The sequence below is a fragment of the Prosopis cineraria genome, unplaced genomic scaffold (genome assembly GCF_029017545.1).
Source record: "Prosopis cineraria cultivar Desert tree isolate PC_DT_omini unplaced genomic scaffold, ASM2901754v1 PC7, whole genome shotgun sequence".
Taxonomy (NCBI): domain Eukaryota; kingdom Viridiplantae; phylum Streptophyta; class Magnoliopsida; order Fabales; family Fabaceae; genus Prosopis; species Prosopis cineraria.
Genome location: NW_026555338.1, coordinates 21,719,992 through 21,735,773, shown reverse-complemented (window position 1 = coordinate 21,735,773; position 15,782 = coordinate 21,719,992). Strand labels below are relative to the sequence as shown.

At 32.7% G+C, this 15,782-nt stretch overlaps 1 protein-coding gene across 10 annotated transcripts; it reads left to right on the top strand.

Moving 5' to 3' along the window:
* Window positions 1-4,627: 4,627 nt before the first annotated feature.
* LOC129315609 (uncharacterized) lies at window positions 4,628-15,167 on the top strand. 10 transcript variants are annotated; one of them, XR_008594546.1, is made up of 6 exons: window positions 4,628-4,783; window positions 6,448-6,509; window positions 9,859-10,322; window positions 10,627-10,723; window positions 10,936-11,038; window positions 11,501-12,391. XR_008594546.1 is itself a non-coding variant. In XM_054959451.1 (6 exons), the coding sequence occupies exon 6, from the start codon at window positions 13,805-13,807 to the stop codon at window positions 14,876-14,878; it is 1,074 nt and encodes a 357-aa protein (XP_054815426.1). In that variant the 5' UTR covers window positions 4,628-4,783; window positions 6,448-6,509; window positions 9,859-10,112; window positions 10,198-10,322; window positions 10,936-11,038; window positions 13,363-13,804; the 3' UTR covers window positions 14,879-15,167. The 10 variants fall into 10 exon arrangements, 8 of the variants coding, with proteins under 8 accessions (XP_054815426.1, XP_054815424.1, XP_054815428.1 ...); XM_054959451.1 differs by lacking the exons at window positions 10,627-10,723; window positions 11,501-12,391 and adding an exon at window positions 13,363-15,167 and having other exon boundaries at window positions 9,859-10,112; window positions 10,198-10,322; XM_054959449.1 differs by lacking the exon at window positions 11,501-12,391 and adding an exon at window positions 13,363-15,167.
* Window positions 15,168-15,782: the final 615 nt, after the last annotated feature.

Sequence of the window (15,782 nt, the reverse complement as noted above, 5' to 3'; positions counted from 1 at the left end):
AAATATATATGATACATTTTTTATCAAAAAAATTTAACCAAGTGGATAAATCTTTGTTAGTTGATAAAAATTTTAAACAACATAAAATTTGATATATTAAATAATAAAAGTATAAAAACATAAAATTTGATTTATTGGACAAAATTTTTATAAATAGTTAAATATACATCAATGCTAAAAATTAAAATAATTAATTATTCAATGTACAATGCTAAAAAATTGATCATTAATTATTATTATTATTTAAATAATTATTATATTTTTAATGAATTAATAATTTTTTTAACTAAAAGAATAGATTATACTCGGGATATCATGATCAAATCACAACCACTTTTCAAAAACCCCATCATCTTAGATTCACCAAACCCACTTTCAATAACATTCTCAAAGTATTTTTAAGATGCATTTTTATCTTTTTTTTTTATCAAACAACATCCTACATCTCAAAAATGAGAAAATACTTTTCAAATACTAAAAGTGGGTCATCCAAACATGCCCTAAATCGATTGAGTTAGCCTCATTGGGTGTACTAATTAAAATGATGAATTCAAGTTACAAGCTCAGAATCTTTTAATAAGCCCAAAAGAGTGATTTAGTTCTTAACTGGTTAATGCATTGGTGAGCTAAACATAATTTATCGCACTTCATGAGTACTTGAATTTTTTTAAAAAAAAGAAAACCGAGCTCAATAATTAAAAAAAGATGATATAAAATTTATTTCAGTAATGAATTTGATTAATGAAAATTAATTCTCGAAACATTATTAAAAACTAATTCTTACACAGATATATTATTTGGCAATATTTTCATGAATTTAACTTGAAGGGAGTGCCTACGTTTGTCGACATATATTGGAGTGAGGGACGCAATGACCAAAACGGTGTGTTTTGTTCTATTTACCGAATCTGCACCACATAAGTTTAACGTGCAGGCTTTTGAAAATGCTTTTTTATCTTTTACATGCATTTACCGTAACCAATTCTTACAAGAAAATGTGACGCATACGTATCCATTACACATATGAACTTTTCTTCTCTCCATTTAATTTTTCTCCACTTTCTCTTCATTTATCATTTCAATCATTGAATCAATTTTTGAATGGTTAGTATTTAGTATTTTATAAATTTTTTTATTTCTTAATTACAAGCTTAAAACTTGAATTGTAGCTTAAATCAAATTTGTTGTATTTTAAATTTATTTATGAAAAAAATTAATTTTTTAGTCCTTCAACTTTTAACTCACTTGTAACTCAGTCCCTCAACTATGACTCGCTGCAACTCAGTCCCTCAACTATCACTCGCTGCAACTCAGTCCCTCAACTTTTGATTTACCTATAACTCGGTCCTTATTTTTTAATTTTTTTTTATTTTTTTATCAAATAAGATGGATAAAAAAATGCTCATATATTATTTTAAAATACCCTCTTCTTATTTATTAATGTGAGATATAAGCTAACATGAAAAAAAAATTAACAAAAGTTAAGGGACTAATTTGTAAGTGATTCAAAAGTTGAGGGCCTGAGTCATAGGCGAGTTATAGTTGAGGGACTGAGTCACAGCGAGTCATAGTTGAGGGATTGAGTTACAAGTGACTTAAAAGTTGGAGGACTAAAAGATTAATTTTTCCTTTATTTATTTATTTTTCATAATTTCACATCTTAATAATAGTAATTTTATGAAATACTAAATTCTAGGCATTTAAAATTTGATCAAAAGGTTAAAATGATAAGTAGAGAGAAAATAAATACAAGAAAAGTTTACAGGAACATTTATTTTTATTCTTTCAGGATGTTTTAGAAACATTCTAAATATAATGCAGGCACTTTAGTATATAAAGTTTTGGATTTTTTAAAATACATGTCGGGGTTAAAAATAGATATGATAAGGCCAAGGAAAAAGAAGAAGAAGAAGAAGCTTGAACTCTAGAATTCAGGATCATTATAATGTACTCCTAGTCTTCTCCTATTTTGACATTCCATAATGCAAGCAAGCCACTGTATTAGTTCTTTGTAGATTCTAATTCATATGTTCTCAATTTGGGCTATGGATGCATTCTTCACCAATAGTTATATAAGCTCAAATAGATAGTATAATTAGAAGATTAGGCCTCGATGGTCTAGATTTTGATAAAATTTTATTTTTGTATTTTTAATAAATTATTATTTTAAAATAAAGATAATTTTATAATTATCACTTTAGCAAACAAAAAGTTTTGTGAAAATTACGTGTTAAAATTTTTAAATCTTAGTTATTAAAATCAGTTTTAAATTATCTAAATTTCATGACATGATCCCCACGAAATGAAACCAAAAACATTTCATGGAAAAATTCTATGAAGTTTCGCGCCACTGCCTTCTGTGCTAAGTTTCAATTGTGACTATAAACCAACAACATTTTAAATCTTAATATTAAATTTGGACTACATATATTAAATTCAGACTGTTTAGATTGATAAAAAGATTTATTAAATTTTTAATAATTTATATAATATTTTATTTTAATAAATATAAAATAAAAATATTAAATATTAAATCTGAATTATTTAGATTAAATTAGGATGGTTTAATTTATTTATTTTTTTCCAATGCAGAGAAGCTGCGCTGCAAAACCAAACCCTAAAATACGTTCCTGGGGAAATCCAACCCACAACAAAGTCAAAGAAGTGGGGCGAAGCTCCTAAACATTCTACCGCGGCGTGAAGGAAGAAGATGCTTAATGGATGGTGGATGCATCATCCTTCCAGTTTATAAAATATTTTGGACAAAAAATGCATATTAATATAAATTTTATTAAATAAACTGTATAATTTTTAAATTTTTAAAACACCAATATAAATTTTTAAAAAATAATCTTCATTTAATGTAACCTAATTTGTGAAATATTAAAGAGAAAAAAATATAATAAAAAAGGATAATATTTGGACAAGTATAATTAATGAAATTTTATTTTTATCAAAATGTCTCACTCCATCATGTGCAAAATATAAATCTTTTTTCCAGTTATAAAATATAAGCAAAGAATCTTAATATTTGTAAAATATATATATATATATATATATATTCTATGTTACCCATTATATTTATCAATCTGAACTTTTATTACGAACTTATGACATCCATCTTATTTATCATAAAACTAAATTAAGGATAAAAAAATAATATATTTTAATGAATATAAAAATTTTATTGGAGTACAAATTATTATTGAAAGCTATTTATATTTTACATTAGAAAGATTGTATTTTGGGACGTACTAATTTATTTTCAAATAGAAGTGTCTTGTAAACTTGCATACTTGCATGGATGGAGCTCAAGTACTGGCGTGTGAAAAGTCTAATGTCGTTTGTATGCCATCACCCTGTGGTTGTGTATGCTGATAAGGTAAGAGATTCTATTTGATAGAATTTAATCTGTTTGTATGCTAATAAAGTAAGTGATTCTATTTGACAGATTTTAATCTGTTTGTAAGCATACACTTTATCAGCATACAAACAGATTAAATTCTGTCAAATAGAATCACTTACTTTATCAGCATACACAACCACAGGTTGATGGGAACCCACAAATGTGTATATATAAAGTGAACCGGCCCATATATTACAAATGAAAGCAGAGATAACACGAGTAGGGGAAGGTCTATGGTGGTTGCTGGCGAAGATATTGAACACGGCAGTGGTGGTGAACAACGTCCGTACATGGTGGTCGCAGCCGTCGGGGGGCGAAAATGAGAATGAGCACGCTCTGACCTGGACTTTAGCTGCTCAACCCAATAATGGCTATCCTTTGCCAACACTACCACTGGTTAGCTCTTTTTTTTAACATGCTTTGTTTATTTATAGAACATTCCCTTTCTTGGCTGTTATCTTGGATGTATATATTTTTTACCTCTTCAAACTCAAGCTTCTATTATCATTTTTTCCCCCTTTTATATATTTGATACTTTGCTCCCCACATTTTAGATCAGCCCGGATCTCCATGGTCTCGATATATAGCTGCAGGGATAATTCCACTGCACCCATTTTTGTCTCTCTCTTTGCAGCTGTCTCTCACCTTATCTTGAATTTTGAAAATAAAAAAACGACTTAGCTTTAGATCGTGATAATTTGAGCTAAATTTTGAATAAAAATATCAAGTAATAAAGTAAGTTCATTAAAATTTTGCTTATTAGGATCAGCCTGACCCATTTTTAGCCTGGATGCAGCGCACAAAAAAATAAAATAAAACAAAATAAAAACTTGGAAAAGATGATTTTATTATTTCACTTTGTGTGTCTGTGTGTGTGTTTTTTTTTTAAAAGAATTAGTTTATTTCTAGAGACTTATTTTTAAAATATAAATTGCTACTTTATTAATAATAAAAAAAGGCATGTGATGTCTCATGACCAACAATAAATAGTCCTTAATGGCTTAGGGCTTGTTTGAATTTTTGTTAGAAAAATCATAATTTTCAATTTATAATTAAATTTAATATATAAGAAAGATGTTTGACTATATTTTTATGTTTATAAAATCATGGTTTTAGTTTTTAAAATTGATTTATTTAGTTATTCAAATGTGCACTTAGTCACATGAATTTATCTCTCATTTCCTCCAGCCGGCAGGGGCCACTTCTCACAACCATAGCCGTAGCCACTTCTTCTATTCCTCCGAAAGGCGAATCCCTGGTGCTGTCTTCTTCAACGCCAACATCTCCAATTTCTCTCATGAAGCCTTCTGCCCCAACGTTGTCTACGCTCCCATCATTACAATTCTACTTGCCTTCCTTCAAGTTCGAAGTTCAACGGTGATTACCTCACCCTTCCAACTTCACCCTGTCATGTTTCTAGTTGCTGTCCTGTGTTCCATAGCATATTACTTCAGTTTTGGGGCCACGTTTGTATTTCTTGGTTTTGCTTCTCTGTTTGAAGTGCTCACGTCAGCCTTTGGCAATTTGGCTGTTGCCTCTTTGATGCCTTTGGTTCTGCAACTTCCATGGTGGTCCATTTTCTTTATCCTCTTATTTTTGGGAGGGTTCTTTAAGTTGCTCAACAAACTTCATGGTATATATGGCAATATGCGTCGTCCATACCTTAGAACAGTACAGCAACTGCCTATATAAAGTCATTAGAGGATGGAGATTGATTCAGAAAAATGTTTCTTACCTTAATTTAGGGTATTTTCATGTGCCTTCTTTTCATGACTATATGTGTTTTTTTTTTGGGTGGATTCCACTTGATATATTCATCAATGTTGTAAAATGAGAACTAAAGCTCATCATCTTCTTCTCTTATTGGTTAGACAAGGGTCATTGTTCAAAATCTCTCAAGTAGTATTTAATAGAGATTTATATTTTTTGGCTTTATGATTAAATCTATTTTCTGCAACTGTGAATACTGAAAGATGGTCTAATAAAAGGGAAATTTTCATGCTAATTTGCCACTAATTTATCTATCTTGAAACCCATTTGTCTCCACGTCCGTAACTTCTGAAGGGACTTGCACAATTATAAAATAATCACAGATATTAAGCTGAAACGTCTACTTCAAAGATGATGTTGTCATGTAATCTATTTCAATTTCAGTGAAGGTTCTATCATTTCTTTATTGATATTTATAAGTCTCTCAATATCTTTCACATATATCTGAAACTAATCAACCTTTTATTACTTGACAGCTTAAGATATGTAAACCTTAATGACATTCACAGTTTGATCTCCCTTCAAATCGTTATGGTTAAAAGTGAAAACAAAAATTTGAATGCAAATCTGAGTTTGCTGCACCCGTTTAGTTAACTGGCTAGTACATTTCAATTCAATAAGTGACTTTTCATTAATCAGTTTCTCTATATTTTCATATATACCGAAAACTAATCTAACTTTTACCATTTTCATTTTGAAATATTGAGCTATTGTTGAGTATATGCCAGTTAGCTCTATGTTTTCCTCCCATTTTATTGCATATGGTTAACTTCTTTCTTTAACATTATAAGATATAGTTGATTTTGAAGCAACTATGTCTAGGGAAAACTAAGTGCAATGTCAACAAGTGATTCAAGAGCTTGATGTGAGTAAATCGAGGAAACTGATATCAACAAACTCAAAGTTGATGTCATGTAGGGTAAAATTTGCAAAGATGTAACAAGTTTAATAAGTAAAGATCTACAATTTCTGTTGATTAGGTAAGAAAGTAGGAGATCATTATGCATCTTTTGGGGATTTATAGTGACCACTAAGTTATCTTGGACTAATTTTTGTTCTTCCATATTTTCATTACTTCTCCCGTGCATAATTTGCTGAACCTGTTATGCTTTGGTACTTCTCCTTTTAAGGATTTTATCATTTTATTGATATGGAGGTCTTGTTGCTTTCCCTATTTTTATGTAAATGGTGTTATATTCGTACATTACATTTTTTCACTTATTTTTTAAAGTAATTTTCTAAGCCAATTATTCCATTTTTTATGTCTACAGGTCTAACTCATCGGAATATAGCTTCATTTCCTTACAGTTATTGTTGGACATTTAGTGGTAATGTAAGTTAGATTTTTTGGCTTACTTTAAATTTTTCTTACAATCTGGACCAATGTCTTTGGAGATTTTCTTGTGTTTATTTTCAATCAAGAGCTCTACCTGAATATAACTTCTTGATGTTAGAACTTCAAATCATATTGAATTGAATGATGTTGTCTCATGCCACTTGGCAATAACTGCTTTCATGACCTTGTTACTGAATAACTTATATTTAATCCTTTGAAAGGCAGCAATCTAGCCCTTTGCAGTGTATGTTTTTGGTTTCATTTGAATACTTATTAGGATTACTAATGCAAATAGCATGCATAACTTAATGAGATTCTTGTTCATGACATGGAAATTTCAATTAACTCTCAAATTTAGAATCATAATCCATTTCTGGTAAAAACAGATGAGCCATTCACAGGTCAATCAAATTATACTTAATGTGATATTCATGTTGGATAGTCTTACTCTTTCCAATTTGGATGGACCAGAATGTGAGTAGACTGCTATTTTATTATATGTGCATAGTTCATGTTTGCTGAAGTTCCGCATGATTCCCATTAGAGGGCCAGCTACCCGTCCTTTCTGCCCAATGGTTTTTATGAAAGGGAGGCATTAATGAACCAAATATGTCAGGAGGGATTAGAAATCAATGTTGCTTTTGCTTCCTTAATACTAAATATAGAACTAACATATTTGTTGACTTTATATTATTAATCTTCACTATGTTTGCTCTGCTAATGTGTCTTTTGGATCTGAAGATTTCTCTTCTATTGAGAATAACTATAGGCTTTCTAACCTAAGCTTGCAAGTTAGAGTTAACTTTAGTTGATTTGATAATAAAAAGTAGACTTCTAACTATTGAGTTAGTTAAGAGTATGTCTAAAGCTTTGTAGATGTTTTTAGATTATGCATATATACTAGCATCTGAGATATTACTAACTGAAATTTCAGATTTGAACAAACATAAGGTACATATGAAGCACACTTGTTTCAATAGTGGAGTCATATATGTGTTTAACATTTATACTAGATAGGACTCACATTTCCACTTATAGATACTTTATTTTCACATTGTGTTTCTCTAAGGATTTGTTCCTCTTAATAAGTGACTACTATTTACATGTTGGAATATTGAGCTCTAGTTGAGTAGAAGTTACCTTGCCCTCGGTTTTATTTTTATTTTCTTATATATTAACTTCTTTTTTTAACTTTATAGTACAACATGTTAGTGATTTTACATTACCAAGACTTGTAGGTTTTGTAGCAACTCTAGGGAAAAGTAAGTGTAATGCCAACAAGTTTTTGAAGATCTTGATGTGAGTAAGTCTAGGTAACTGATACAGAACTGAGAGAGGAGAGAGAACAGAAGAATCAATGACTAACTTTCATTAACATTTCTTCCCACTAATGAACTAACTCCTTATAGAAATAAATGACAGTTAGTAATGGTATTCGGTTAATACAGCTATTATTCAAGTACACTTACAATTCTTATATCGGCCATGCATAGTATGTCTTCTAAATTTTCCAAGCTATAATAAGTTTTAATCTGCATTCCCTATTATAATTGATGTTCTTGTACTTTTTCACATTTAATGAAAATCATGGACATGAACACATATAAGCTAATATTTCTATCCTAAGGCTTTTTTATTCATTTTCCTCTAGAGCTTTTGTTTATCATTTTGACGTCAATGCTAATGTGTCTTGCATTCCTTTCATTAAACCTTTACTCTTTTTCATTTTCCTCCGCTACATCATTTATTAATGTTTTTTCCTTTCTCTCTATACCAAGTGTTGCTTAAACTGATGAAATTTCATAGTTGGTGATCAGAATCATCGTGCTCATGCTACAAGTGAAGTTCTTTTCTTTGATTTTTAATATTTGTATATACACCCTCAGTCTTAATATGTCTATCCTTAGAGGCCATACTTGAAAAATTCCACTGATTAGATAACAATACTTTGGTAAGAATGTAGTGGGTCATTATGATATGACCATGTTTTCTTGAACTAATTTTTGTTCTTCTATATATTACTTCTCCCTTGTTAGGGCATAATTTGCTAATCATGTTATGTTTTGTTACTCCTTCTTTTAAAGATTTTATCATTTCATTGATATGGAGGTCTTCTCAACTGACATTTGATGTATACACGTTACTTTCCTATTTATTTGTATTGTGATGCATCTTTGTCTATTTAATTTTTTTTCACCTTGTTTGGTTTTTGTACAATTTTCTAATCCATTTATTTTTCAATGTGATTATTTCATTTTTCATATGCAAAGGTCTAAATTATGGCTTCATTTCCTTGTAGTTATTGTTGCGCATTCAGTGATAGTGCATGTAAATTAGATTTTTGAATTTCTTTTAAATGTTTTTTACAATCTGGATTAATGTGTGTGTGTGTGTGTGGGGAGATTTTCTCATGTTTACCTTCAAACAGGAACATGACCAAACTGTAACTTCTTAATGTTGATGTCAGAACTTCAAATCATGTTGGAAGTAATGATGTTTTATATATCATGCTATTGGCTATAAGTCTATAACAACTTTCATGACCTTGTTACTAAATAATTTGTATATTATCCTTTAAAAGTTTTTGTAACAGTCTGAATATTTATTTAGACTTAAAATACTCATGATAAGTAAGATTTATCAGATAGTTTTCATAATATGAAAAATTGAATTATTTTGAACTCTAGAATTCAGAATCGTAGTCTAGTTCTAGTGGAAATTGAAGGGCATTTCACAAGTCAATCATATTATAGTCAATTTCATGTGATATTCATGTTGGTAGTCTTCTTTTAGTTTCGTTGGACTGGGATGCAAACAGACTATTATATTTTTGCAAGTTCAAGGTTCTTATTTGGTGGCATTACAAGTGCCAGCTCTGTTAATGAATCATTATGGCAAAGGCTCATAGCACTTCATACTATTCTGATTCTAAAGGCCTTGCAATAGGTCCTCTCCCTGATGATGTTTATGACGAAGAGGCATCAATGTTCTAGGAAAGAGATTAATGTTTCTTTTTCTTCCTTCAGTTTAGATTCTGGATACAAAAATGACATATTTGTTAACTTTGCTTTTAATCTTCATTGTCTATTCTGTTTAGGTGTCTTCTAGATTTGACCAGTTCTCTGCTACAAAAAATGACTAGTTTTCTCCAGTCTTCTGGATCTAAACCCAACTACAAGTTAGAATTAACTTGCAGCTGATTTTGATTGTTCAAAAAAAAAGGAATGGTTCGATAATGGAGTTCTATATATAAGTGTCTTTTTCCTCTTAGTGACTGTTAGTATTTTTCCAAGCAATAATCTATTACCTTTAGAGATTTGATTTCTGTTTTGTCTTGTGTTTGAAGCACCCTTGACCCCAATGGATTGGTTTTTCCTGAAGCATGGACAGCAATCCTTGTTTGTTTCTCTTGACAATGTTGGAGCATAGAACCTAGGAGCAGAAAACCTGGAGAGGTGGAATCTAGCTCGAGAAACTTATCTAATGATTGATGATTGTTAATCTTGAAGAAGATGGGGAAACAAAAATGGCAACACCAGATAATGCACTGTATTGTAGACCCCTCAAGTCTCTTCATCCTAATTATCCAATCTTTCCAACGTATTACTTGTTTAATTGTTTATTGTCATGTTTATAATTTCTCTTAAAGAACCTTTTATGATTGTTTTATGAGTTTTACCTACAGAGAGCAGGACCACTCTTATGGAGTTCATGCTTTTAGAGAAAGCTTGAAGTTTTACATGATGACACTATTGGCACTTTTTACTACCATTTTCATATGTAGCTGAGTTTCCTTGATGTGTCTGCAAGGTTAGCATCTTCACAGCTCAATTGATGTTTTGGTGCTGTAGACATCTCTAGGATAGTTGCCCAAATGGTGATTGCTAATTTTTAGGTCTCAAGAATTTTTTGGATCTTTAATATTTCTTTTGCTTTACCCTTATTTTCTTTGTAATTTAGTTGTTAATTGACTGAATGATGAATCAATGATCTAATTGGGTTTGATATCAATCTTTATGTAGCAAATTTTGGATAATTTAATTCTTAATTCATTCTAATCCAGGAGTACACAACTTAGATTCATAATCATTCAACATGAATTTAATTTTTTCAGTTGAAGAAGCTTATGTATTAGAGCTGCTAATTTAATAGAGTGATGAGCCTGACCCTTATCTACCCATGCATCAGCCTTCCAACATATATCAAAATAGGTAATATAGATGTCTACCCTTCTCTTTTATATAAGGGTGAACGTATGTGTTAAAAATTACAATAAAAAACTTATAATATTTAATATAAAGGACCATAAAATTAATAAATATAATCTAAAATTTGTTCATATTATTTTTAATTATTTGTTATATTTATTATTGTCATGTGAGTTTGTGAACTCATTATTAAATTAGATGCCTTTTCTTTGCAGGCGTATAAGATATTACATGTACTCTTGTTTGGGGGAACCACCAACGGCACCAGTATATTAAAGTATAATCAACCTTTCTCTTGCATATATGAGAAGAGCAAAGGTGGGGAATCTTTCTCTTGCATAACTACTTCCATAAATTTAAGGTTTATTGCATATCTTTGTCCCTATATATATATATATATATATTTTAAAAATTTTAAAAGAAAAACCATCATGTTTCATGTACACTTTACTACTCTGTCTCTCTGTTTTTTTTTTGTTTTTTTGGAATGGAAAGTGGAATTTCATTAAAAAAAAAAACTGTACAGATACAAAAGGCAAAAGGCAAAAGCCAACAACAAAAATGACTTAAAAGTAGGAACAACTTTAAGAGTATGATTGGCTAAGATTCTAGTATGTATAAGGAAAGAATCAACATTAGAGTGTTTGTGAATGAATATCCTTTGGCTCCTTACTTCCCATAGCTTCCAGCAGAAAATACTAATTCCCACTTTCCATGAAGTATCAACTTTTTTTAGAGAGAATAACTTTAAGAAGCCATGTGTCAATCTTATCCTTGCAGAATTCAGCATACATATCTCTGCATAGGATCTTCTTCCACACCGATATTATGATGGAGCAATTCTTGAAGACATGGTTGATGTCTCAACTGCATCTATACAGAATGCGCAGTGGGGGTTATCAGTCATCTTCCTCCATAGCCGTTTGGCATTTGTTAGTAGTTTCCCTTTGAGCATGGGCCAAACAAAAGCCCTTACTCGTTGAGCCATTGGGAGTTTCCATTCTTCATCATTCCAGCTAGCAAATTGAAAAGCTTTATATACTAATTTAAATGTGAAATCCCCATTAGAGTTAAATGCCAGAAGGAGGTAAAGGAGCTTGTTCAATGGGGGTTTATAAGCCCTTAGCCCCCGTGAGATGAAGGTTGGCATAGATCAGCCTACTTGATTATGCTTTACTACTCTTTAGTATAAGATAAGACTATTCTATGATTTTTATTGCAAGATTTTTTGTACAAGTTGCAATATCATTTTTTTTATATAAAGTATTAATTCTATGCATTTGAAAGCTTTGATAGATTTTAACATGTAAGAATGATTAAGAAATAAGAACAGTGTTTTGATCATCAATGTGTATGCACACGTACACATGTAAATTTAGATGACATTTTGGCTTTGCAACATTTACGGTAGCACCAAATCCTACAACAATAAAGTATGCACTCAGAAAGTAGTATTGCTACTTCATCCAACAAGGTTGTATATGTATAATGTTGAAGGTAAAACCTGTGCAGATTCCACAGCTAATAATGCAAACTTTGTCAAGAAGAGTAACAGGGTTAATCTTAGCGACACATCCAGCATGCAAGACAGTGTACTCGATGAATGTGGAAGTCCCCACAAAATGATATATTGGCTGTCCATTTTTAGAGAATCTGGACTTGCCGTCGTTGATTATTACACCCCTGTCTGTGTTGATCCTTAGAAGGTCACACATGTTGCTTTCTTTCAATTTACAGTGCGGGCACTCTCCACACTCCCCTCTGAATACTGGAAGAGCCTGATCTCCTAGTTTTAGATGAGTTACTCCCTCCTTTAAGCTCTCTACAATCCTAAATAAAATAAAAATAACATCAACATCCATTTGTGTATTTGTTTTATGTACGCTAAAGGAATTTATAACCAACGTGAAATAGGTAAGAATTAAAGATGAATTTATAACCAACGTGAAATAAGTAAGAATTGAAGATGAAGGAAGGAACATACCTTCCGACTTCATAGCCAAGTATATGAGGGAATAGTGGAATTTATCCCTATCATAAGAGAATCTTGAGATTTGACAATAAAAGAAGTGTAATGATAGGTGATGCAATGAAATGAAAGAATTGACCTTGGCTTCCTAAAAGTAAACATCAGTATGACAAAGGGCTGTGAAAAGAATCTTGAAATGCACTTATCTGGCCTGCAGTGGCACTACCTCTATGTCATAGACCAGCATAAGAAGAATGACGTGGCTAGTAAGTTGGCTGATTTGGGTGGTGAGCCACAAGGAAGTTATGAGGGACAGATGGCATCCGATCAGAGGCCAGCAAAAAAGACAAGAAAATTTGTTAGAAGAGGCATTAGGAAGCGTAAGAAATCATGGAAAGTGAGGGCTAATGAAGGTATATGAACTAGGAAAGGACACTGGCAAGGGGGTGTGAAGAATATTGATTAGTCATTTCCCTTCTGTATGAACTTTCCTTTCCTGAATCTGCGGTTCTTCTACTCTTTCTGATATTACTCTGTTACTTGATGTCATTTTCCTAGTGTAGATCAGTGTTTTCCATTAGAATCTTTTGATGTACCTGAATTTTCACTATATAAATAATACTACACTGATCCTTTGAGATTCCTTTTGCTGTATTCTTTCTTATTTCTGCAGTGACCGTGACAAAAGGTGCTTTCATTGAGAGCCTGATGACTGATAAAAATAGGATGAAGGAATTGGCTGCTGAAATTAAGAAACTCCAAGAGTTAGGGAACAACATGAATTGGCTCATAATGCCTGGATGGATAAGTTTGATAGTAGTATGGATGATATGGCTAAGGTGATGATAGAGTTATCTGCAAATGTCGCTAAGCTTGTTCATGAGAAAGCCATCGGGTCTTCGAACTTAGAGCAGATGGTCGTTGCGCATAACAATCAAGGACAGATGGTTCAGGTGAAGCATGCAAAGATTGACTTCCTGAGGTTTGATGGGACTGATCCTTTGAATTGGATTTTTAAGGCAGAACAATTCTTCAATTACTATGAAATGTTAGACTCGCAGCAGGTGATTTTGGCCGCCATTAACATGGAAGGGGATGTGATGCCATGGTTTTAAATGATGAAGAAGACGCACCAGGTTCCTACATGGTCTGCTTTAACTCAAGCCGTAGGACGACAATTTGGCCCAACTCAGTATGAAAATCCCAGGGCTCAACTATTCAAGTTGACTCAAACTGGGTTAGTCCAAGAGTATCACATTAGATTTATGGTTATAGCAAATCGGGTTGAAGGTCTTTCTACTGAAGCCCTACTCGACTGTTTCATCAGTGGGTTACGTGATGATCTCCACTGTGAGGTCACTTCTAGAGAGCCGGAGTCACTACCCAAGGCCACTGCCTTGGCGCGTTTGCTAGATGAGAAAACTACAACAACCTGGGGATATTTGAAGGGGCGAAGTCCGACAACCTTCACAACCATAGTCACGACTCCGAGAGGGTTGACCAGTACTTCGGGTTTGGGTAGTACTAGCACAGCAAAGGCGAACTTGCCTCCATTATTACCTAAACCGAACACGAAGCCTCTTATGCCAGCGAAGAAATTGACGCCAGCCGAGATTCAATTAAAGAGAGAGAAAGGCCTTTGTTATATGCGTGATGAGAAGTTCTCTGCCACTCATTGGTGCCCTAATCGCCAGATTATGATGCTACACTATGAAACTGACGATAACCCAATTGAAGACCAGATTGAGGATAAAAGAGAAGAGCAAAATCCTGAAAACACTGGTCCAGTAGAGTTGCATCATCTGTCATTAAATGCATTGCATGGAACTTCGGGTAAGTGTACTATCCGTTTTATTGAAAATATTTTAGGAATTGATGTGTTGGTTTTACTTGATGGTGGAAGATCAGATGATTTCATTCAACCGAGGATTGTTAAACATTTGAATCTACCAGTTGAGAGAGTTCCTCCATTTCGAGTAATGGTAGGAAATAACCAGTATATGCAAGGTGACAGTATAGTGAAGGATCTGCCCTTAATGATCCAAGGCACTAGGATACACGTTTCGGCTTTTGTTTTGCCATCCACCAGTTATGATGTGGTATTGGGGTCCTCTTGGTTAGCCACACTCGGGTCCCATATCTCTAATTATAATGAAGCTTTCATCAAGTTTTTGACAAAGGATAGGTAGGTCACTTTACAAGGTAATAAGATAGCTTTACCAGCCGAAGCTCAGATTAACCATCTACTCCGTTTTCAAGAGACTAATTGAGAAGGCGCAAGATAGTTCAGCACTAGTATTACCTAGTGATACTCCTATAGATTTAGCTGCAGTGCTAAATCAATATAAGTCAGTGTTTGATGTTCCCAAAGGCCTTCCTCCGTATCGCACGTAAGATCATGCCATAAATTTGTAACCAGGGGCAGGGCCAGTCAAGGTGAGACCATATAGGTATCCCTTTAGCCAGAAAAGTCAGATAGAAGAAATGGTGAAAGAAATGTTGGAAGCTAGCATAATACGACCAAGTAACAGTCCTTATTCAGCCCCTGTTCTGTTAGTTAAAAAAAGATATGGGTCATGGCGTTTTTGCACAGATTACCGTGCCTTGAATGCAGTAACTATTAAGGATTCCTTCCCTATACCAACAGTAGATGAGCTGTTAGATGAACTAAAGGGAGCCAGCTATTTTTCAAAGCTTGACTTGCGTTTCGGCTACCACCAAATATTAATAAAGAAGGATGACCAACACAAGACAGCCTTTAGAACACACCATGGCCACTATGAGTGGTTGGCAATGCCATTTGGGCTCACAAATGCGCCTGCGACTTTTCAGTCTCTAATGAATGACGTCTTTAAGCCTTATCTGCACTACTTTGTTCTGGTGTTCTTCGATGATATTCTGGTGTATAGCTCTGAATGGAAGGATCACTTACAACATCTAAAACAGGTATTAGCCTGTTTATTACAGCATCAACTCTTTGCTAAATTATCACAGTGTTCCTTTGGGCAAAGAAAGATTCATTACCTTGGCCATATTGTTTCTAGATATGGAGTAGAGGTGAATCAAGAAAAAGTACAAGTTGTGAGAGACTGG

Excerpts from the sequence above, each read along its gene's own strand:
- LOC129315609 (XM_054959453.1), top strand. The coding sequence starts at position 13,805 with ATGATGAAGAAGACGCACCAGGTTCCTACATGGTCTGCTTTAACTCAA.